This window comes from Anas platyrhynchos, chromosome 8, assembly GCF_047663525.1.
Source record: "Anas platyrhynchos isolate ZD024472 breed Pekin duck chromosome 8, IASCAAS_PekinDuck_T2T, whole genome shotgun sequence".
NCBI lineage: Eukaryota > Metazoa > Chordata > Aves > Anseriformes > Anatidae > Anas > Anas platyrhynchos.
The window spans coordinates 7,780,375-7,805,353 of NC_092594.1; the positions used below are offsets into that span (position 1 = coordinate 7,780,375).

Below are 24,979 nucleotides of genomic sequence, written 5' to 3' on the forward strand. Positions count from 1 at the left end.
ATGAGAGGGCTCTAGCTCTTTGTCACATCTGCATGGCACAGCAAATGAGGCACATCTGCCCCACAATGCTAACAGAATTCCATGTAAGGCCACTTGAGTACTCACATGACATTAGCAGATTTCCACCACATACAACCCACAACCTACACATTCCCTACCTTTATATAAAAAAAAAAACAAAACTCACAGATCACCATCCTTCTGGTCTCGCTGCAGCAACCCATTGTGAAGAGCTGCCATTCCTGAGCCTGGGGAATGCTGGGCAAGAGAGTAGGAGGCCCTACAAAGGCAGGGAGAGAAGTAAGGCCCCTACACCAACACAAAGCTAGTCAGCATCGAGATATCATGCTGTGTAAAATAACCCCCACAGTTAGCAAAAGCACCAAGAATGCCTCAGGTGCTGCTCCCTCACACACCAAGAGCATGCCTGCACTGCCACAGGCTGTCCTCGCTGAAATCACATTTGGCCCTATACACACATCGCCAGTACCTTCTGGGACAGCACGGAGGTCACTTCAAAGTGAGGAGCTGCAGGAACACCGAGTATTTTCTAGTATTTCTCCTCAGCCCAGCACTGATGCTGAGGGCAGTCACAGGTGTGGGGAAGGGCATGAGAAGAGGTGGTTCTGGATAGGGAAATGGTGAACCAAGCCCAGCTTGCTGGCTGGGAGAGCAGGGCTCCTGCTCAAACAATCACTAGGAGTACTTGGTTTGCCTGTTAGTCCAGTCTTTGCATGCAGGCAGCATCTGACATATTTGAGGACATGCCACATGAGCTTGTTGAGTCTGTAACTGAGGAGAGACAAGCAGAGCCTGAAGACCATATTCCTACCTATGCTTCACCTTCCCTGGGATAGCCAGCACCTCTGTGGCCTCTCAGTAAATTCTTGGAAAACCCACTCAGGCCTTACCTACGCTTCAGAAACAGACTCTGTAGTGCCCTCCTTTTTGCAGACAATGCAGAGAAGGGGGACACGCTTCCTTCTGGGAAAGAAGGTTGTTGCTCCTCTTCTAGGTTAATAGAAGCAAGAAAAGCTCATCTTGTAGCTGTGGCTTCCTAAGTGTGGGGGAAGACTGTCTATGAGGTGGCCAAAGTGCTTGCAGGTGGTAGCCCAGGGCCAGGTGGAGAAGGCTGGGTGGGGGAGGTGCAGAGGACATGTCACTGCAGACGAGAGGGCTGCATGGGCAGATGGTGCTAAGCAGGTCTGAGCAGGTAGGGCATGCTTGCAGGTGCAGAGCTGCAGTACAGGTGCCAGGCCATATGGCTCTGTTGAACACATATGAGGGTGCTCCAGGGAGAAGCACTGAGGAGTGGCGGTAGTCCAGACCATACCTGGGAGATAGGGAGGCAACAGAGAAGGTTTCTGAAGAATGTCCCCCCAACATCCTAGCTGGGGCACTCCCAGGGAGCCCCAGAAGGCATACAATGGACAGGCAATAAAGCCTTAATGGCAGCACAGGAGCACTTCTACTGGGCAGAAGGTCGTAGCTGGCTAGCTGGCCTCCCTGTGCCTGCCAGTTCTTCTGCTCCAAGTCGGACGAGGACACTTCACTTGCAGGGCAGCTGAATGAAAAAATTCCATTTCCCAGTAGGAACAGGAAAATTAAACAGCTTGAGGAGTTCCCACTGCTTATTTGGAAATGTCTTGTGAGTGATTAACTCACATCCTAACCATGTGAGCCTTTCTTCCAAAGGTCATACAATTTTCAAAAGCATGCCTTTGATGAAGTGAGTGAAAAAAATCTCAAATCCCATATTAGTTTAGAAATTACAATTATTTTTTTAATTTTTTTTTTTACAATGGGCTAAGAAGAAACTATATAAGTAGGAACTATCATGAAAGAGCTTGTAGAAAGAATTCAATTCATTTATTTATTTATTTTACTTCAATGGAACTACATGTGTACAGGGGCTCATTTTGTCCAGATTTAATCCGTCTCTTTTGGGCCTGGGAGACTTGCAGAAGAAGAGCCTGGACCTCTTTTCACTTTGTTTTACAGGAATATTATTTTGATTATCATTCTACTACTATTTAAAAACCCTAGAAGTTCCTGCAGCTGTTTGGTCACATAATAACAGACAGGCTCTAATTTCTCATGCATGGTACCCAGCATGGTGCATCAGAGAAAAGGCCCCAAACCTGCTCCTGAATTCTAATAAGCGTGTGTGTCACTTTGTAGGAGATCAGAATCCTGTTCAAATTCTGCGAATCTACAGAACAACAGTTGCCAAATGACAAAACCTATCAGAAGAAAGAGAGTAAAAAGGCATGTCTTTGTTTCAGAACTTCACGGCTTCAGTACTGGCAAGAGAAATGTCAACGTTTCCAAAATAAAGCCAGTTATCCACTGTAACTGCTATTAAATATAAACAAGGACGTAAAAATAGAGATGTTGGAAGCCAGGATAAGAACATTTGAAACAGTAGCTATGTATACAATGACAGTTTTGTTAGCATTGCCTACTCCTGGGGCTGTGCAGCACCACCAGCTGCGACTGCACAGGGAACAGAGGCAGGAACCTCTAGGGCCTCCAGCACCCAACCGGCCAGGGGCAGCCCCAGGTCAGGTGTTTGTGCAGTGATGCTGCAGCCTGGCGGAAGCAGTAGCAGGACTGCAAAGACATGCATCTTGCTCCCCTTCACTGTTGTGCAGGAGACATGCTATGCAAGGAAGCAGCAAGACTGCTTTCGCTGCCATTTGCCCCAGTAACTCCCCTCATCTTATCTGATGCAAGCAAGCTAAATTCACAACAGCAGACCAGTTGTTTTAAATGCTCATAACCAGAGAAGAATGGATTAGATCTATTCTGTTGCTGTGGCGGTAAGACAATATGTGCTAGCATCCTAAACCAGATAAAATAACTTGGAAGATAATATAGAAGTGAGAACTTAATGGGCATTAGTTAGTCTCTTAAAAATATCACTATTTTCCTTGCATAGAGACAGCTGTTGAATAAATGCACTGCTCAGCACTGATCATCCATGTGACATGGTAGATGAACATGGCATTTTCCTAAGTAAGAATTATGCTCTTGCTTGTACACAAAATTACATCCATTTAATTTAATGAGTAAAGAAATGGATGCAGCACAGCCAATACACAGACAAAATTCAGGGGGTAAAATAACATTACATACATCTAGCCAAGACTTACAATTTTAGCAGCCTTGTGTTCAGTCCAAGCACAACATAAAATGATTGAGCTCCTAGATGTGAGGAAGAAGAGAAAGAAGACTGATCCACAACCTGTGGAGTCTGTGCTGGTCTTTCGGAGCTGTGAAAAGAAAACAAAAAGGATTGTTCATCTGCAGAATTGCACTTAACTGCTATGTGAGATGTAGTCATTATTGGACTACTCCTGGTGTTTCAGTTAAACAAAAGAAATATGCTAAAATAATTAACAGATGTCATTAAACTACTGTGGTGTTGAACATATATTGCACTTAAAAATAATGAATGGAGGTAGTCCAGACCATACCTGAGAGGTAGGGGGGGCAACTCATTACTTGGGTTGACAATTCATTATTTAAGGTTTTATGGTAATACCTCCATGGTAAATATTTCTACAAATTCTGATGTCAGGAGTAGGAAGAAGAAGTCTGCACATTACAAATGGCCACAAAACCAAAGAGTTGTCAAAACAAAATGAGCTATAAAAGTAATAATATTAAGGCAACGTCACTCTCATTAAACACCTAATGATGCCACAGGCACATTAGTAGGGAAGTGCTCGTGAGGATCACGAAGAATTAGGAGAAGATAAATAAATAAATAAAAATCCTGCCCCTAAAACTGCTTGCCAAGCTGTTTGTTAATTCTGCTGCAGGCAGCTTCTTGAAAAAGATGGATACGTGAGTGGAAACAGTCAGTGGCTATTAGATGCTGATGATGGAGAGGGCAAACAGAAGAATTTATGCTAGAGATTAAGGGCTGCATTTTGCTTTCAGTTATGTCTCACGTCTCAACATTTCATAGTGTTTAAATGAATTTGTTACATAAGGCATTTATTCCGTCTACGCTGCTCAGCAGCCATATTCTGCTTTCTGGTATGGACTGTCTTGGGAAAGTTGCCAAGCTGTGACAGAGCAGTGCATAAAAGGAAATCATGCTCGTGCTGGGGGTGGGGAAAGCTGCAGGTGAACAGATCCAGTGCAGCAATGTATATACAGGCTCCTGTCTCAAAAACTCGGGGTTTAAATGAAATGGGAGCCAGTACACTTTTACAAAAAAATGCACAGGGCTACTAGAGACCCCAAACCATCACATTCATTTGCTCCAGGGAATGTATGAGCACAGTGCAATAGGATTGCTTAGGGCTGCACAGGCTGCCACCTTAGCAGATCGGAAGAACAAACAAGTATTTCCTCTTAAAATGCTGGAAAAGCCCCATGCAGCTTTGGAGGCCATTCCTGACAGATGCTGAACATCTCCTTTACACTTGCAATGGATCTGGAGCTTTTAATTAAAGACAGAGAGAAACAAGGGTGGACCCAGACTCTTATGGGAGTAAGCTACCACCTACCTGCCAGGACCTGCCCAAAAGACCAGGCTCTTCCTACAGAATTCGGTGAATGCCCTCATTGTTTCTAATATTCATTATTCTATTTATTAATATCCAAGCTCTAAGGTAGTTGTTGCCGTTTCATCTCTAGACCTCAAAGTGCTTTACAAAGGAGATTATTATCAACAAAGGCACACAGACATCTACATTTGGGCTTTGGCACATAAAGAGCATCTCAGTTCACCAACACAGTAGATTTGCCAATTGAATCATAGAATCATAGAATATCCCAAGTTGAAAGGGACCCACAAGGATCATCGAGTCCAACTCCTGGCACCACACAGGTCAACCCAAAAATTCAGACCATGTGACTAAGTGCACAGTCCAAACAATTCTTAAACTCTAACACGTTTGAGCTTTACTCTAGCCACCTGCCCTGGAAACAACCTCCAGATCTTAAGGGGGGTGGGGGGGGCCTTTTCAGCGGAAGTTCAGTGACACCAACATATACAGAGCATTAGGCAGTCTTGCACAACACACCTGGCTGAAAGGGCTCTCAAGGAGACTCTCATCTTGAAGTCTACAAGATGAACACTGGGGCAACCTCTGGGCACCGCTACATCAGACCAGGATTTGTCACCATGAGCTATAGCTGTTGATTAAAGCAGTGAGCACTTTTAACTGCTCCATACCTGAAGACAAGATTTACCATCCTTTTGCCATCTTCAATTGTTGTAGTAAAAGACAGGTGAGAAAATGTGCTTGGGCTGACAATTTTTTGGCAGTTTTGCACTGCACACAGACTAGGATTTTTCATCTTAATGACCTGCAGCTGAAACAGATGTTTTGCTTTAGTGTTTTAAAAGCACTTCACAGAACTTAACACTAATTTATTCTTTCACAGTGCAGAAAAAAAGATGTTTGATATCGTTACTCACATAACAGAACAATGTGAAAAATAGAAACAGATGTTTCTCGTTTAAGCATGAATAAGAAGGAAGTGAAAGAAAAAAGATGATACAGAGGTAATGATTAAGAGAAATGTGAGGGCTTGGTTAATTCAAGACAATTTCTTATGGATCTCCAGTCAGTCCTGAAAGATCTTTCTAACAACTTGGTCCCTGATTCAGAAAGCACGTGAAAGTGCTTAACTCCAGCTGTCGATGTTGTCTCACTCGCTTCATTGATATTTTTAAAGCTTAAAGCCAAATGGATGTTTTATAGTTAGCAGTTGAGGATGGAGGGATCAACAGCGTTGTTCCTGTAGATAGTAAAGCACTGACTCTTCATAAACTACAGACACCAAAATTTGAATATCAGCGCAGAAATAAAGTCAAACTGAAAATACTTTGCTTCTTGAAACCAGAAAGGTTTGTTTTTACTGCAGCACAGACAATGCATCATGAGACCCTGCAGCAGCAAGCAGGGCCCCGTTACATGCTCCCTGCCAAGAGACCCAAATCCCCCAGGGCAGCGGTGCCCAGCAGCTGGGCCCTGCTCCTTTGGCACCAGCCTCTCACCTCTGCCTGTCCCCAGCAGGAGAGCTCCTGCTCCAGCTACAGGGCCCCTCCGAGTAGACACCTTTAGGAGACCTCCAGTGACTCTGCGTTCACTGCAGAAAAGCAACCCCTTCCCAGTCCTGATTGTTTTGTGTCCGGCAGGACTCAGTTGCAGTCTGAAGAACACACCTTTCAATGTTGGTGCGACTTTTTGTCTAAAATTCCTATGGCAGGTGAAGGATCCAAGCATGCCAATTCAGACCATTGGACTTAGAAAAAAATGTCCCCCTCCTTCCTTCTTTCCCTCCTTTCCTCCCTCCCTTCCTTTGAAGTGGAGCCTAGGCCCAGAGCCTCCCCAGGGCTCGCCTGGCAGAAGGCAGGGACAGCCAGGAGAGAGCTGCGGGATCTAACCTCCCCCGCCCCCAGGAGAATCCTCCCAGCGATTTCAGCACGCCAAGTGCCAGCTCAGTTTTCACTCTTTGTTACCCCTGAGAAAATGACGCTGTCTCCAGCCTCACAGAATTATTTTTGGTCCATCTACACCTGCACATTCCACTCTTTCCAGGGCAACCTGCCCCAACCAGCCTTGCAGAAGCGTAGCTACTCCTGGTGTTCCCAAAAAGGAGGAATGGCAAAAGAAATGTTCAGATTCTTTATGGATTAAAGCACTGTAAAAAAAAAAAAAAAATCCCTTTGTTTCCAGACTGTACTAATCTATTAGGAACCATTGGATAGAAATACAGAGCAGTATATAAGTTCTTTTACAAAGGAATACTTAGAAGGAAAAACTGAAAACTAAGATTCAAATTCTTGTTTGAGTTTTAAAGAAATGATCCAATTCTAGGAAATTGTCACCTTCCACTCACTGTAATATTAAAATAATGTTTCTGAAATTTTCACTGATTTCAGCACAGTTGCTGAGAGAGATGTGGCCCTGTGTGCAGTCCACAGACTGTGTATGCAGAATTAATAATCTCGCTAACATTACTATGTGCAAATGCTCCTATGATGTAAAGAGATTTGTATTTCAGATTAATATTTTACAGGAATTTTGTGTGTACATGATAAATGAATAAATGGAGAGACACAAGGGGACATGCAGAACATGTGCTTCAAGTGTGAGAACCGCATTAATTCTAAAATGTTTGCAATGGCCACAAGATGATTAAGGAACAAAAAGATTTATAATTGTAATTACATAGGAGGAGAGAGTAAGAGAAGAAGAATGAGAGATCAAGGCAGCTATTTCATGTTACAGTTTCTCCAGCTGCAGAGCTGGCTTGAGATGTTCTTCAAAGCCTCTGGCCCCCATCCTGTATATGCAATGTGCCGTCCCCTGGCTGCAGATTACCATCCCTCCAATTCTGCCAATTCAACAGTTTGCATGTTCGAGCTCTTAACCAGCTCTTAATCACAACGCAGAGTCACACCCTTAGTCTGCTTGGTCTCTCACTCATTTTCAGCTGCTATGTAAGAAGAGGCAATACCAGATCTCAGCACTGATACAGTGCTGCGATATGAAACAGGGGTACAGAAGGGAGACTGAGAGCAGGTCTCAGAGCTGGGGTTTGAAGGTTTGGAGAGATCACCGTTTCCCCGCTGCTTCAGATCCTGGGTCACCCCCTTCCCCACCTTTCCAGTCATCCTTGTTCCATTGAAGTTATATTGCTACTCTGGAATGGCACAAAGCTCTCTCATGCTTCAACTATAAAAAAATGTAATATTGTATTTGTCCAAAAACCTACATAAGTAAAAGAAGATCCCTGAGGGGATATTATTAACTGCCTGCTACTTATCATTGATGGTTATTCTCTGAGACAACTCTCCTGTTTAATCTTTATGCTCTCAACAATAACCCTCTCTCTTTTTGATCAAGTGTTTAATTTTCTTGAAAGATTTTCTCTGACTTTAGTCATTATTGAAAGGGATTTTAATTTTACCCCAACTCTTTAATGGCTAAATCTTGCATATCCACTATTTCAGATAGGGGTATTTCAGTTATTCTAAGTAAATAGTTCAAGGATTTGGTCTTGATAGGTAGCTGGAAAATTTCAAAGCAAAACAAAATTGAAATTGCACTTTCTGTTCCACTCCAGAACAGAATTTTTAGTCTCCCTGAGTGACCTGTCAGTGCATTGGAATAAGAAATGGATACTGATAGACTGCTACAGAGCATACTCCTGTGTCAGGGAGTTTCGTCAGTGTGAGTGGCAGCCCTTTATGTGAAATCAGTTAGCTGGTTATTTCATCTGCAGCTGATCAAAGATAAACAAGATAAAAAAGACAAACAAAGGGAAGCAGTGATGTAGAATGCATTCTTACTTTCCTAGTCTCCACAGGCAGTATTATCACCAAATTTCCTCTAATTGTTTACAGTAGAACTTTAAAGAAAAGCAATGGAGAAAAAATAAAGAAAAAGCCAGCTGAGGTTCAGAGAGCAAAGCCCAGAAACCTTTGAAGCTTGCTTGCTTTCCCTTCCCACGAGCATCCTCAATTCTTGCCCATGGACACTGTAGCTCTGCAGCCCAGTCGAAGACCAGGTTATAAGTAAATATCTAATAATATTTAGGAGAGCCCCATTAGGAGATCCCAAACTGTTCTGGAGCCAATAAAATATTAGGTTGGGCCCTTGAATTTGTCGACTCTATTCCATGTTCCCAATAGTGGCTTACTGTCTTTGCTTGCCCTGTCTGAAAGGGCATGTGTGAAATCACGGAGCCTTGGTCTGCTCTCTCTGTGCTTTGTTCTGCTGTGTGCCGTTCCCAGAGACCCAAGTTCAAAATGAGAGCTCAGAATGTCTTCCTTGCAGGTTGAAGGAAGATGGTCCTTCATTCATCTTTAACACTCCTTTTCTACTATAATCCATCTTCACAGATGAAGATCCCTCTTGGCATGGAGTCACTCACAGGATGAAATCAGAGAGGTGCCAAGAGCTGCACAGGGCACAGCTACTCCGTGACCGGGAACTCCAGTGAGGAAAAGACTTGAGTGAAAGTGAGTAGGGCCAAACACACAGCAGACATGAGGGTATGTAGATCTAAATCTCTACATCAAACTCTTTTGTTTCCCCATCTGTAAAAACAACATTGAAACACTACCCTATTTCTCAAGAAAGTTATTAGGAATAATAAAATAATTGACGCTTATATAATACCATATTATCACAAAAATTGTTTCCCTAAACCAACATACTTTCAAATATTTCAGTTGAAGGCAAATTAATTTCACAAACAGGTACAATACAGACTATAAATGAGGGCTAGTAACTTCAAGATGATCTCTTTAAGATGAATCCAATATTGCAAAGTCCTTCAGAATATGTATTTACTTCCCCTGTTGCATTTCTTTTGAGGCAGTTGGACTCAGCAGCCCCATTTGCTTTCTCAGCATTCAATGCCAGAGTACACAAGCTGTACAGGTGGAAAGAACACAGCAAGAGAGATATGTAATCACCAAAGAATAGGAGCAACAGACTTAAAAAGAGCAAGATTCTCACAGCAGGTCAGATGAAGTGGCAGCTGTGTGTTTCTGGGCTAGTACCAAGTGTCCACCACCACCTTGCAAGAGCCTTGTGACTTTAGATTTTATCTCCACTGACTGAAATACATAAATATTTCTAACAGTACTGCTGCTTCTCAGAAAGCATCAGTTCAGCCCCAGCATAGGACAAACTTTTTCCAACACTATTTTTCGAATCTCCAAGGGTCAAACAAGAGATGTGTGGAGAATATTTCTGTGCTGCCCTTCACAGTTGCATTCAGATCTTCCCTGCTTAATGAGCCGTGGGCAGTTGCTCTGAAACAGAGGACATTAACAGTTCAGAAAAAATAAACCCTTGCAGATTAATCACCTGGCTTCCTTGTGGGCCCAATTCCAATCAGCAGACAGCGTGAAAGCAGAATATCACCATGTACACTGTCTGACTGATAAGCATGTTAGCTGATTGCTATGCCTGGCTTTGACAAGCATGTAGTATGTGGGTCCTATTCCATTGTTCATTTCAAATAAATAACAGAGGACTCCAAATGTCACTATATTCACAAAAATTGACAACTGTTTAGCCATCATGATTCTCTTTGCATTCCCCTTTCTCTGTGCCAGTGAAATAATGTCTATTTCATACTTCTTGACTTTTAAAGTGAATGCTTTATTGCTTTCTAAACAGCAGTAAACTGCTGTTTAAACAGTAAATGTGATGGACCCAGAAGGGTCCACCACACAATAATCCTTGTACAGACAAGAATCTTGATTCACCTTGAGAACTACACTTTGCTAGAATCTGGCCACTAATGGTTCTGCTCCTTGGTAAACCACTACTAGCTTTATTTTTGCTTAACCCATCCATTCCATCTTAGTACAAATGTGGTAGTATGAAAAAGAAACAGGATTAAAAGTTGGCCAAAAGAATGGCAAACCCTTTGCCAAACCCTAAACATAGCATAGGCGGGAAACAGTACTTAATTCTCTAGAAACACAGAGAAAAGAAACAGCGAAACAAGTTGTGCTGTTACCACAATCTGCCCCATCGCACAGCAGGCAACTTAGAAAACACAGATGGGATATGGCAGTAAACAGTTAAACAGACCTGAACTGCTCCAGTTTATGTATCAGCAATAACTGCCTCATCGCCATAACCCAACTCTTTTCCCCTGTCTGCTCCAGCCTTCCGTGGTTTAGGAGACTTTTTGAACAGTGATTCTATCATGAAATGAAGTAACTACCAGCTCTACCTTTTGCTCATTTCTTACTCACCTTCAGTCTACTGTTGGGTCAAATTTCAGTCCCCCTGAACTCATTTAGCATATTAGCAAGGAAGGGTGAACACCCATCCTCATTTCTTCCCCTCACAATCTACCAGCTTGTTTCCCAACGTCTCCATTGTTATAGCCTGTAGAGGCTACAGGAGCATGCTGCTTTGATTGCCTCTACCTCATCCTTCCAACAGGTCATGCAGGTCAGTGGCATACCTGGAATAAACTGGCACTGTTATTTCAATTGTCAGTCATGCTTCAGCTGGAAGGCAGAGTCCCGTTAGCAGGGAGACTGAAGTGCTGTAGAGCAAAGCAGAGGACAGTAGCCTCTTTGATGGCAACTGTGCACTTCAGCTCCTGCCTGTTAACAGGTATCCACGGGCACTGCTGTTCCCCTGGCTCTGTTTCCCTTTGATTGTTTTGCGTTGCTATTGGAACACTTCAGTAAACAGGGCCCCTGTGACCATGCACCACAGGCTAGATCCTCCACAGATTAAAAGCCAAAAAAAAAAAGGACAAGATGTTTTTCCTGAGATGAGGGTTTGGCCCTGTATTCTTAGTGTTTCTCTGCCACCAAGCAGGGCCTCATCAGGCAAGATGCTGAGCACACTGGGTCTAAGACCAAGTGAATGGAGTACACACAGCACCACAGATTCCCTAGAAAAGGTCCTTTACAAAGAACAAGCTGGATGTTACCAGATGAGCTGCATGTGGACTCCCCATAAATACAACAGAGCTTCAAACTGGACTTCTTTGTAGAACTCCAGCCTGTGCTGGAGTCACAAGCTCTCAATCTGTGCACATTAATTCCTCACTTCTTTGTAGAGGCAAAAACACTGCTGAGAGGGATGCAAACATATTTGCTTTATGATGACGCATAAAGACTCTGCCTGGAGTCTCCCAAACAAGCTTTTCCTTCGCTTTAGTGGCATGTGAACAGTGCACACTGCATGTTTTAAATGGGATTCGAGTCACTTTTTTCATTGCTACTAGAGCAGGTACTGATGGAGATAAAAGCAACTGTCTCAGAAGAGCAGGTATGACATCTGGTACATAGCACCAAAAATAAATCTTTAACTTCTTCTCTTACCTGCCAAACCTGCTCCAAGGAAATAAACCTGGGAAATATTACAAATGCACACTGCTCTCTGATTTCAAAGGAAGAACTGACCTATTTTTTCTTTGCCCATTTTAAACATTTCCTATGACAAAGTCAGTTTGCTAAAACAATAGGTTATGTTTGGAGTAACCCAAATCATGACAGAAAACTACATGTATATGACAAAGCCAAGTGGCCTGATGTTTGCACAGGAGGTAATTTGCACTGTTAATGCTATTTATAGAGCAGCAGCACCTTGGGCAACCAGTCAAGCTCAGCACACGTACTTGGTAGGCACTATACAAACATGAAATCTGATAGTCCCTTCCCTGCAGTGCACTCATACTTGGGATTTATGAAGACTGATTGTGTCAGTCACCATGCAATTTGGGAGCAGTCCTTTGCAGAATTATTTTCTCTGGTCATATTTGTGTAATAAATATTTTCCACATCAGTTCAATAGTCTACCTGGCTTATAAGATGGGAGATTTGTGTATTGGCGGAGGTGACCTACTTAAATCAGGAACAATTAAAGACCCGCTTCCTATTTACAGCCTTGACTAAGGAACCACACATACGCAAAAAATATCAAACAAGAAATCAGGAAATGTTTCTCAGTGCTACATTTCTGGTCATATGGGAGGGTCTATAGAGGGGATCAAAAAAGGCAGTGCTTGTGATTCTTTATTAGCAATGTAAATAGGACACATTTGGAGGCTGTCACCATCCCAATCACTCATCTGCTTTTATTAGTCTTCGTTCTTTATTCTTATTGTCTTTGGTTTTCAGCGCTTGTTAAGGTTAGTTATGCTATAGGCATCTGTTTAGCATACTCTATATGAAAATGCAAATGGAGATGAAAAACAGTAAAATAAATATATGCAGTTTCCATATCACATATATATTTGACTGTAGCATGTCAAATACAAAAGAATTGTTTATCACTTCGAAAGTCTGCTTGTTTGTTACGTGCATTTCTTTTTTACCAGCAGATGGCAGCTTACCATTATTTTAAATAGGTTCCTTTGTTAATATCTGATATTTTTAAGTTCTATGTGGTTTGTAAAAACCCTTGAGCCCATCTCAAACCTAATCTTTAATTCAATTTCCTTGTGCATCATCCACTCTAGAAAAAGTAATCTGGACTGAGCTATCCATTTCAGTTTACAACCCTGCTGTTGACTGAAGCTAAACATCGTCTATAGAGTTACCTGACAGCAAGTTCAGCCAGCACCAGCAGGCATTATCCAGCCTGAAGCATTCACTGCTGCTACCAGCCCCCCTGAGGTCCACTTTACACTCCCTGACTCCCATCTGCACTGGGGGAATTGCAGACAACGTAATTAATACCAGTAGCAGTACACACATAAAGGATGTGACTGTACAAAGGGGCCCGTGGTTTATCTACCTCTGTGTCACTCGGGCACTGTCTGAATTTTAGATAACAAAGAGTTAAAACTATTGTCGTGGCAGCTGGGAGCTGCCTCCAGCACTTCAGCAAGGAGGACCATGGGCACAGGGAATCCGTGCCAGGAGACACAGCCTGCAGGGTGCTTCCAGAAACCCTGCTGCTGCCCAGGACCACCCCCAACCCAGTCAGAGGCACAACTACAAGATGATCCTGACTGGTCTCGCACAGGGCTGACAACAAGCGCTTTCGTGGTGAAAATTTCCAGCTCTGAATGCAAATAAAATGAAGGGATAGGTCTGTCAGTCACATGCTGCTTTAACACGGGCACCTATTTACCCTGGGCATTGCCTGACAGCCCTCACAGACACAGCATTACCAACCACATCCTAAAAGCAGGCACTGGGGAGAGACTAATGCACCAGAAGCCTCATTCTCCACTGAAACTGTGGCAACACTGCTCAGTCTGTGTGAGCGCAACTCCCCCCCGCCTCCTGCCCCAACGACTCCCTCCTCCGTGTCAATACCAGCATTCAGGCCAGCCCGATGAGGCTGGATTTGTTCCTCCTCCAATTCTGCAACTCACCACAGCACACAACTGCTCCTTTTGACAGCATCAGACACAGAGATCTTTAGAGGATTGAAGCAATCACATGGACCCCAGCTTCTTGCAGGAAAATGGCAAAGGAAGAGCAGAACTCCTCTCACCTTACACAACAGACACACCAGCCTAGCCTTTTGTGCTGTGATGGTATGTCAGGCACATAGCCACTTCTGCCAGCTCTTCAGCCACTGAGCACGATGGTGGGTTGAAACAGGCTGCAGAGAGAACAGGAGTGGGAGGTAGGAAAGGGCTTCCCTCACCTGCCCACAGGCTGGGGACAGACTGGTTTTGTGGGATTTTGTTCCTTTGTTTTTTCATCTTGCTTGCATGGCAAACTGCCCTTTCCCTAGGGCTGCACAGGTCCTCTCAAGTCCTGCAACTTTTGAATTTACGCGTTCCTTGTATTCTCACGCTGAAGTGGCAAACAGGTTACAATATAGAGTTCGTTTTGCACCTGTTAAACAAATAAACAAATCTAAAAGTTCCTAAACAGCTACTAGTACTGCTACACACCAGCCTGTGGGCTATCTTGGGAATGCAGGAGGTTTTTTTTGTAAGCAGTCCCACTTAGCCTCTTTCTAATGATTTGCAGAGGGAGCGAGAAATTCACCAGTGCTAGTAAATTAGAAGCTGAAAACAACAAGTACCCAGATGCATTATACACATGGAGAAAGAAAGGTGAAAAACATGGGGAGGAGAAAGGAAACGTGACATTATTTGGGAAAATCAGGAGCCCCTTACACTGCAGGGAGTAATAGGACACACATGTACATGATACCAGGCACAGGCTAACTGGGGAAAGGGCCAGGGGAAGCGCCCACACTTCTGTGCCACTGGATCCTTTCACAAGATGGCCCCCATACAGATGGGGCTGGATCCACCTCAAAACCTACAAGGAGGAGCAACAGAATGGCAAACAGGAAAGGAAACTGCACTTTGAATATCACAAGAAACCACTGACACCAAGATGAATGATGTGCTGCCAAAAAGTTCATCATCTGGGACTTTTAAAGCTAGGCTGGACAAAATACTCAAAGATGTGCCAAGAGAGACAGCTCAGCACTATCAGGACTGACTAACAGGCTAATTCTGAAGATTCATGAAGATGCAGAACACTGGGTACCCATCATGAGGTCTGCATAGGCAGAGCTGTGCTTGTGAAATAAGACTGATAAAATTCCATCAGTCTTTTGTAGGAATATAGAGCAAATGCATGTATCACACAATGACTTTTAAGCCTTTCATAGTTCCTGAGACAATCATACAAGCAGAAAAGACATATCAGTCAACCTCTTTTCCATGTGCAACTGCATAGACAAGAAGGTGTCCAAGTGAACCTGAAACCATCCTATCAACTTCTGTTTCCAGCTGGGAATTACGTTAATATTCAAAATAGATTTAACATCAGTTATTACTCTGTTTGATTATTGCATTCCTAGGATAATGGATTTCAAAATTGTATTTTCCAGTTGATGATTAAAGAGCTACTTCTAGGCTTCCTACCTTCTTTAATAAAGTAAGATTCAATCTAGTCTCAAAAGTTGAACATTAATATAAAGGAGATTTGTTGTCATCTTAGTAAGTGTTAGCAGTAATCATTTAGCATTCCAATTACTTTCCCACCTAAATCTCATCTACTCACTTAGAGAAGCAAACTGGATTTCTTATACACGTCACCTTTATCTTGCAGGCACTCAGGGATATGTCCCAGTGTTGGACCTCAGCTTTTCTGCTCTGCCTGGCAGAGTGAAAGCAGGTTTGCGCCTGAGGGCAGAAGGAGGGCAGCTCTTCACGCCTGTAACACACAGGTACCCCCAGACCTGAGCAGCCTGCTCCCTCTCAGGGGAGGCGGTTGTGTTCAGGGGAAAACACAGCTGGCTCACTGCATGGTCGATGTAAAAATAGCACCTAGGAGCCAAATTTGATGCTGCAGTGTGTAGCCAGCATTGGAAAGCAACACACTTTCCTCCAGAGTGCAAGACAAGCAGGGATCCTTTTAACTGTCCGATCATGCACATCAGCAAGCAGTGGAAGTCCATTTAGCCAGCCTTGCACTTCTTCTATGCACATCATCACCTTTATGTTGCAGGGAAAGTCCCAGCACTTGCCTATGTCTATAGCGTACGTCCCCAGAAAGAGGGGCCAGGGGAAGGAGGAACAGAAGACATATCTCTTAGCAACGTGCAGAGCCGGGCCCTCTCAATCTCCCCTTGCAGAGCTGAGGTTAGCTCCTGGTCTTGCTACTGGTGAAAACCAAGGGAAAATCCCACATCCGATGAGAGTCTGGATCAAAACTATGCTCCATGGATTTTTTCTGGCACAGAGTGTTGCTTTATCTCAAAGTTGACCTTGCCAAAATGCGAGTTCTGATCACCACATGATACAGGACAGAGAATCTCTTAATTTACCCAGAATCTGCCTGTAGGCCAAGAGCACTCAGCCTCTTCATAATCTGCACTATGTCATATTAAAAGTTAAATCAACAGCAGGACTCAGCCTAGGTTTGCCACTCTCCAAATGTGCACTGCATAGGGAGGAAGGAAGAGTTGCAATCTGAGCCTAAAAGCCAGGGTGTGCATTTCCTCCCCACCGCCATCTTTCCCCCAGCTTTATGCCAAAAGCAGAGCAGCAACCAGGTGACCTTATCTGCTATCAGCACCTTCTGTTTTTCTGTGTTTCCTATCAGAACACAGAGAAGCCATGATGCTGAACAACTACAGAAGCTCACTTTGCACCAAGTTTTCCACCTCCCTTGTGAGGCATCATGCCAAACTCTTTGACACTTGAGTGATACGAAAAGCAGATGAAGGCTGATCAAAAACTGCAGTTTTGCCCATGATATGCAGCGAATGTATAATTAGAAATTAATATTTATGGACTATGTTCCTCTATCATAATTTTTCTGCCACAAAGTATCGCTACAATGTCACTTAGAAGACTAGAAGGGTTGAGGAGAAGTCTGAGTGGAGAAACATGGCAGGGAACAGAAGCAGATCAGAGCCTCACCATACTTGGCTCTGATGGGACAGTGGCCTGCAGGACAGGGACAGAGCAGCCCAAGGACAGGAGAGCTTCAGGACGTTAAGTACCTGGTGGCAGAGAGCTGGTGCAGCTGCAGCAACCAAGACAGGTTTGTCTTCATCTGCTGTGAGCAGGGCTGTGGGCTCCTTCCCGGTGGAGGCGGACGTGGGTCGGATCACGTGCGGCTGTGTCCCTGGAGTCTGGCTTCCTGCAGCATGCTCTGCAGAGGGCAGCAGCTCAGGAGCTGAAGCTAGTGAAAACAACTCAAGCCTCTCTCACGTCACATGTCTTACTGCATGTCCCTGCACAAGAGCTCTGCCTTTGCCTGTCGTTTTTTGGGTAAAGTCCTAGGCATGAGCCTGGCACCAAATAAAAAAAAAAAATAAAAAAGAGCTTCTAAATAACTGGATGCTTTAAAATATTTGTATGATAGTGTGTGTAGCAAATCTGAGAATTTGAGAATTAAATGTATGGCAGAAGTTCACGATTTGACTGTGTGAAGGAGGCCACATCACATCAGAAGCCAATCTATGACTAAAATCAGGAACAAAACAAGACCTGGTCACCTACAGAATGGAGAACACCCTCAAGTCAAGCAAAGAGCTGAAACAAAAAGAACGATTTGTGTCAAATACCCTTTAGCTCCTGGCAGCACATAAACTCCAGAAGGCCAAACTTGCTTTTGTGGCAACTTTTCTTTGACTAAGAACTTGGTGTTTTAGTCCAGCATCTGAGGAGATCTTTGGACAAGCTGCATGCTGCTACATGTATATACTCTGCAATTCTACTTGGCTGGAGTGTTGGACAAATGCAAGATTAATTCTCCATCCAAGACTCATCTACTGTGGAACGTATGATAGAGCAAGTATACACTGGCTAGGTCATTGGGTTCTATAAAGTACAAGTGTGGCAAGGGTTACAAACAAAAGAAATTGCAGGACGTTATGGAGTTTCGTTTACAGCTTGTTTATTGAAAGTAAGGATACTTACCCTGGAGTAAATTTTGCTCAACAAAACTCAAAGTTTAAGTAAATGCAAATAGCCTACCATGAAAATGTGAAAAATAAACAAAATTTAATTTAATTTGAGCACCCAAGCAAGTCATTTGCAAGTCTTTTTAATGTTTAGGAAGAAGGCTTAGTTCAGTCTCTACAAATGGTTTTACTTACTTCTGTTACTTTCCATCTCTTGAGGATAATCTACTCCTAATAAGGACAATTGCTTAGATTTATTACCCCACTGAGGTCTCATTAAAGATCTAACAAAAATCCTATTTAAATGAAAGGACAATAGAATCTTTAAAGTCAGTGTAGAGTTTAATTAAAACCTGAAACAGAATCCATGTCTTCATGCGTAAGAAAAGCAAAAACAGATTTCAAAGCTGTTAAACTACATGTAATTGGCATAAACTATCCATTGAGCCAAAGTTAAAAAAAACGTAGGCTATCGCATGAAATTTGGAGTCTATTAATAAATAACAAACCTGATAGAAGTGCACGGCACCACTTTTTTGCATGCATTTTTTAATTTCCCTAATTTGCTACGCATATCTTAGAGCAAACATGAGACATACTAGCTGTTAAGTTGAACATATCCAAAAGGGACAAAAAAAGAGGCTGACTGAAATCAATGCATTAACATGCACCAGTATTTAAAAACGTTGCACGTTCCCAAAGAGAGCATGCAAACTGCAGCAATCTCAGTGCAAAACTGCTGTAATCTGTGTTCTCATGTAGTCATTATTCACACATAGGAGTATACAGTTCCTACAGTCATTTTTCATGCATTAATTCTTTAAAACCCCAAATCACTGACATAAATACACAAGGGGGACCTCCCTTTCAAAATTTAGCATTTTATGAACTCTGGAAGGGAACATGAAGATAAATGCCAGTCTGACCCAGCTCTCCTGTAGGGGCCTGTGCAGCCCTCTGCAACTGCAGGCACACCAGAGCCTCCCTGGGCCAAGAGCCCCCAGCAGCCCCTCGGCCCACAGCTGCAGCGCCACACTCAGCAGGCTCAGCACAGGCCAGAGCCATGTCTTGCTCCTGATCTCCCTTCCCCCTGCCACCATGCAACTGGGGCTGCACGTGTGAGGAAGGGAGGTCAGCCCGACAGCTGCTATGGGCATGCAGTGTCCGCCTCAGGAGGTAATAAATTCTGAGGAAAAAAAAAAAAAAAAACGTTCATTTGCTTATTTCTGCATTAAATAAAAGCCACTTTTGCTTCTCTGCTTTTCCACGCGATGAAGGCCGATAGGCTGAGCAGGGACGGCACACGGACGGGCTGTGCTGAGGAGGCCCAGACAGGGGCGGCAAGAACAGCACGGCACGGCCAGCAGCGGGGAGCCGCAGCCCGAGGCGGGCCGTGAGTCCCTGCCGGGCAGCCCGGCGCCGCCTGCACGCCCCGGCCCCCGCGAGTCTGCCCAGCGCTACCGGCACCGGGCGCAGGGCACGGCCCCGCCGTCACCATGGCGGCTGCTGAGCCCGCCCCGCGGGACAGAGGCAAGATGGCGCCCGCTCCGCCCGTCTCGATGGCGACGGCCGCGGGAAGGGGGCGCAAGGAAATGGCGCCAGAGCCCGGCGGCCTGCGCAAGGCCCGGCCCCTCGGAGGGCTCCGAAACGCAGCCCGGGGACAGCGCCGCCCTTCTGCCAGCCCGGCAAGGCCGCCTCGGCCGCGGGAGCTGCCTTCGTAGCAGTTCGTACGCCTGGCTTAAGTAAAACAAAACAAACGCCAGCTCTTCCCGCGTACAGCTTTCTCAAGGCAGACGAGTGATCTGCAGTGCACCTCCGTGCAGTGCACACTGGGGCGGGTTGGTGTAGCAAGGGGAGATGCCCAACGTGAGGCTGCTGTGGAAACCACATTAACAGGGCATGCAGCGCTCTTTTTAAATAAATGTGGTCTGAAGCCTTGTGTCAGAGGCTTTTGGAGATGTTTACAGCTGTTAGCCAGTGCTTGGAATTATTACCAATTCCAGATAGTGGTAGAGAGCTCATTTCCCAGTGCGTGCTCCTAGCAACTGACAATGTAAAGTTCACGCTACTCTTTTTGCAGCTCTTTCAGCAGAGACACAAACCCAGTGCTATTTCAAGGCCACATGTAAAGCTGCAAAGCTGTGATGAGATCTTGGAGCATCCCAAGCACTTTCAACTTTTCATGAGGCTACCGCACAGGACTACATCTTAGTAAGTTATTACCAAAACAGAAATAAAAAACACAATTGAAAAGACATTAATAGCTGCCAATGGCGATTCCAAGCAAGATTTAGGATCTCTATTTTGCTAGCATTGTGTTGTTCACTTGTCATATGCGTGAGCTTTAGTCTGCTTTGCTTTTTGCACACATCCACTTCTTCCTAGTAAGAACAGCACTGATAAGAGACAAGCTTCCTAAAGGGCTGGAGACAGGGTATAATCAGTCACCAGTTTTAAGTAATTTCACAGAACAACCCTACAGAACAACTGTGTTGGCACAACAGCTGGGGTGGCACAAGGCAGGAGCAGCACTCAGCCTCAAGTAGTGCCAGCCAGGTTTTCTGCTGGAACACATTTAACACAGAATTACACTCTCAGTGAGTACTTTCATTACTGGTTAGGTTCCAGTTTCTTCATGAGCATGTTCCAGTCACACTAACTTCTAAAAATAGCTGGCCGGTCAGCATAGTCTTGTCTAGCAATAGAAACCATGGCTTCATAACTGCATCTGCATTATGTTTGTTCACAGCAGAGAAAGGGCAAAATACAAGCAATGAGGGTGAAGAATGCCCATAACTTAGCATGTCTGCATTGCTCCAGAAGCCTCAGTACTCAGATGGTTCCTAAAGCTGTGCCTCTGGAGGTGGCAATACGTTGCCTGATAGTTTTTGTTTTCTTTTCTTTTTTAAGTTATGAGATGAATTGAATTAAAAGTCTTAGACCAGATGTTCCTCTCCGCAATAAAAGTTATGGGACAGGTTTCTTCATAAAAATATCCTGTGGGAGTCTTCCTTAACAATCTTACCTGATCTGCCCGTGCCTTCAGGGGAGCTGATTGATTCTCTTGAGCTGCTCTGCAGAGGCTGACACTCAACATGTGGCTGCTCTGAGTGCTTGCCTCGATCCACAACCTGTATCAGAGTATTTCCATGTCTGACAGCCGCTTTACCTATAGCCACAGTCACAGGTTTTCCAGTGAATACTTATAATGTAGCTTCAGCAGCTGACACTGTATCAGCCTAGCACTCCCAGAACATATAAAGGATATGGAGGAGTATGAAGAAGTGCTTTACTTCCTTCTCCACATCATCCCACCCCAGAAGAGGAAACGGTTTCTCATAGGCCTTCAAGTCAGCAAAAGGTGTGTCCTACAATTAACGTGCAACCCTCAACACCTCAATGCATAGTTGAACGTTTCAGTGCTAACACCTGAAACCTTGAAAGCAGAGGACATTTTAAAATCAACCTAAGAGTGACAAATAACCCAAAGAAGAGTATATAGCTACTCTGGAAAGCATTAATGCAGAGTAAATCTAGTCAACAGCAGAAATCAGAGTTACTCCTAATCTCTTCTGGTTTTCAAATTTGCTTTTCTGTTAGAAAGGCACTTCAGCACTTTAAGAACATGACCAATACTTGGAATTTACACACTTTCATAGAGCTCATGCATGCCCGAGTGAGCCTGACTGTGCTCCAGTGAGTGACCAGGCCTGTCCCACACCTGTTACAACTTACCCTTTTTGCAGGACCAGCACCCAATTTTCTCTTTTCTAAAGCTAAAACCAACCAACCAAAAACATAAAAGACAAGACAACATTAAAGAATAGTTAGCTCTTTTTGAGCTGAATTGGGATCCTGAATAAGCCAGTTTCTTCAGGTGAAAGCTTTTCCTTCTGACAAGCACACACACAGAATCCAGATTTCTAAGAGAAGGTATTATTAGAATCACAGGAGAGAATTACTCTTTAAACCATTAGAAGTCTGATGGGCTGGATGGACTAGACTAAATAGAAAAGTGTAAAAATGAACACCCCCCCCCCCTCCCTTTGGGTCAATGTAGGGTGAATCTTTGCATTTTTGCTTCCAATGTGAAAATTTCCAAGTGATTCACAGAGCACCACAGATACCACTCAACCTTCTTGAGGGAACTCTTTATTTTTCTGTCACTTAAAAAGCTTGGGTCTAACCTCATGCAATTCCCCAGCTCCTCCACAATGCTGCCTACATGATCTTGGCTCACTGCACTTTCCTTCTCCAACCCATTTGGGAGTGCCAGATGTTCCCTCCCCTAAGCATTACTCAGTTCCTCTCAGAGCAGCAGACATCTGCCTCTCCCTCCTGCAATTCAGAATATAGGAGGTGAACGGGCATTCTCCTTGCAGTCTGCCTCTCCATGCCCTACCAAAGTCCCAGCAACACAGTAGTGGAACAGGCAGTACTTCTGCAGTGAACTGAGCATGCACACTGAACGCTCATCACATCACAAACAGGTAGAATTCAAGATTCTTTTTACATGAGGAGCAACTGAAGTATGACTTGGGTTTTTATTTGAACCAATACTTTTTGTTTATATAGACTGTAAAAAGTCCTGTTTTCTCGAGCTTGCTTTTTTTTTTTTTTTTTTTTTTTAAAGCAGGATGTATTTTTTTGCTCAAAATTCATAGAGGTGCACTCAACCATACTAAACAAAAACACTTTCAGCATTTTATAGTGACACCAAAAGTAACCCACCTAATGACTAGTCCCCTTTACCACCACCTTACTTTCCCCACTATTGCTCAGTAGTGTTCCATTTCACAGGCAATTACATGCAGATACACCCAGCTAATAAAACAAAATGCACTGAAACCTCTACCCAACTTTGCATCTACTTAAACTGACAGTGAAGCCATACAGTATGCTAGGAACTATCTTTAAGTATTCTCAAGTAAATACAATTAAATTTAAATAAAATCCACAAATCATAACAAAGTTTACAGCAGGTCCTAAGTGAGTGTTGAGACAATAAATTAATACCTTGTTTCTTTTCAGTTTACTACTTGTTTTGTTCTATGTTTAACTACTGAAGAATGCTAGCAAGAAAAACAGTTTTGTTTTTCTTTTAGTGTTCTTCCAGGCACCATAAGGCAGTCATTCTTCAGCAAAACTTCTGCAGAAGCACATTCTGTGGATAGGATGAATTTTAAAAGGGTGACCAGATGGTGGCACAGTAAATGCCCTTCGTTTGAAGGGTTGCATGTGCACATGAGAAACGTGCCTTGTTTTCCATATGCATATAAGAGAGGGTTAGACGCACACACTTCTCCTCACACAGACCAATGACTTCCCAAAACATTTGTCAACAGAGTATTTACTACCAAATCCAGGATTCTAACACTGTCCCCATTAATGAGAAAAAAATGTCACTGTACAAAAGCTTTTTTCCCCCTACTCTTTCTTATCAAATCCTTCAAACAGCTAACTAGCTTTTATAGATTGTAAAATCAGATAGAATTATATTATTTTACTAAAACCCCAGGGGTCAACTTATCACCTGAAAACCAGTTTACATGGACAACTTGACTTTCATGTGGAGTGTCAGAACATACCCTAGAAGTGAATCTAAAATAAATTATATAGAATATTGCCTTATTTGTGCTGAAATTTATTGGTCCCACACTGCAATAATTTTGAAAACTGTATCCCTTAAGCTACAGTGCTGAAATATTATTAACTGCTTGAACTGATAGAGCATTTCTGATTGGCTGCTATAAACTCTATGGACAGAGACTAATTTCAATTGAATCACATGCTTATCTGAAACCATTTTCCACCATTTCAAGCAGCCAACTTTATTTTCTTCCAGAATATACTGTCCATTTTATTACCATCATCCTCAGTATACACTGTCATTTCTGTAAATCTGTTCCAGAAACTAAGAATGTATCTAAGCTTCTGCTAATATGGTTGTCTGAAACAATCACACCCAGGAGAGAGATCCACTTGTACCTCTTATCTTCCTAAAACAGGTTATTTTCCTCACTAAGCAAGCCTCCAGTCTCTGAAATGCCATTAATCACTTTCTTTCTTTCATTTTTTCTACTGCCATCCTTTTGAATTAAAATTATTTTGATAATGTGGTGATGCGTTAGTGAATGCTGTTTCTACACCTATCAGTATGATTTTAAGAAACCACCCAACTAATTTCAGAACCCAAAATCTTTTTAACTGAGGAGATACTGAAAATGTTGTCAATGATCCAGCTTCTTGGAGCAGAAATTTCCAACTAGGCAGAAAAACCTCCTCCAGGCATAACTTGTAAGACACTAGAATGGTGCCATGGGATAAAATCTTTTTATTTCCTGCACACAGTAACCTAAGAAGTCTGAACGACAAAAGCTACAATATTTTATCACAATCATGAAACAAAACCAAAACAAACAAAAAACACTCACCTTTGGAAATCCTAGTAATAAACTCTATTGACTCACTTCCACTCAGATGAATTAATAACACTTATAAACCAAAATAAATTGCTAAGAAAGAAGTTCTTACCTCAATATATACCAGTTTCTAAACAGCACTACCCACACTTTTCCTTTACTAAGCTGCATCAAGCCTCTTCAGGCAGCATTCAGGCTAATGACAATTCGCTATGGCTAGTCAGTCCCTCTGAGCAGACAACCCATAGCTCCTGGCAATGGCATACATCTCAGTAAGGCCTCTGCCTAGCAAAAATTTGAAAAACAAAATTTGGCAACCTTAGGGAGACATTTCCTTCTCTTCCAAACCCTTTATTACCTGGCTCCCTAACATCCTTCTTTTATGTTAGGATGTATCTAAGAAATAGCAGGAGCCTGTCAATAAATACTCCATGGCAAAGCCCCAGTCCTAGCCCTGCAGGAAGGGAAGTGGCAAGCTGTTGACTGGAGCTCCATGTTGACTTCCTCTCACACTACACAACTTCCTGAGGATACTCCTCATAAACTTTAAGCTTTGGAACACTTAATTTTTGTTTTGGCCAAGCACTTCAATTGGCCAGTGGTGGCCTATGATGGGCAGTAATTTTAGAAGCATGAAGCATCTTTAGTAAAATGGAGGAAACTATTTGGGACAGTAAAACTAATATTCCCATGTCTGCC

General features: G+C 43.3%; 1 protein-coding gene across 9 annotated transcripts in view; it reads right to left on the bottom strand.

The window, feature by feature from the left end:
- ZNF644 (zinc finger protein 644) overlaps positions 1–21,116 on the bottom strand; it is an 86,883-nt gene extending 65,767 nt beyond the window's left edge. The window contains exons 1-4 of one of the 9 annotated variants that reach the window (XM_072042123.1): positions 20,884–21,026; positions 16,953–17,243; positions 3,156–3,275; positions 188–280 (exon numbers count right to left, since the gene is read on the bottom strand). In XM_072042123.1, coding sequence (XP_071898224.1) covers positions 188–280; positions 3,156–3,275; positions 16,953–17,005 — 266 coding nt within the window. In that variant the 5' untranslated portion in view covers positions 17,006–17,243; positions 20,884–21,026. Of the gene's footprint in view, positions 1–187; positions 281–911; positions 1,308–3,155; positions 3,276–5,194; positions 5,230–10,968; positions 11,128–16,952; positions 17,244–20,883 lie in introns of those variants that run through there. The other 8 variants (XM_072042125.1, XM_072042120.1, XM_072042122.1 and 5 more) reach the window with 8 other exon arrangements.
- Positions 21,117–24,979: the final 3,863 nt, after the last annotated feature.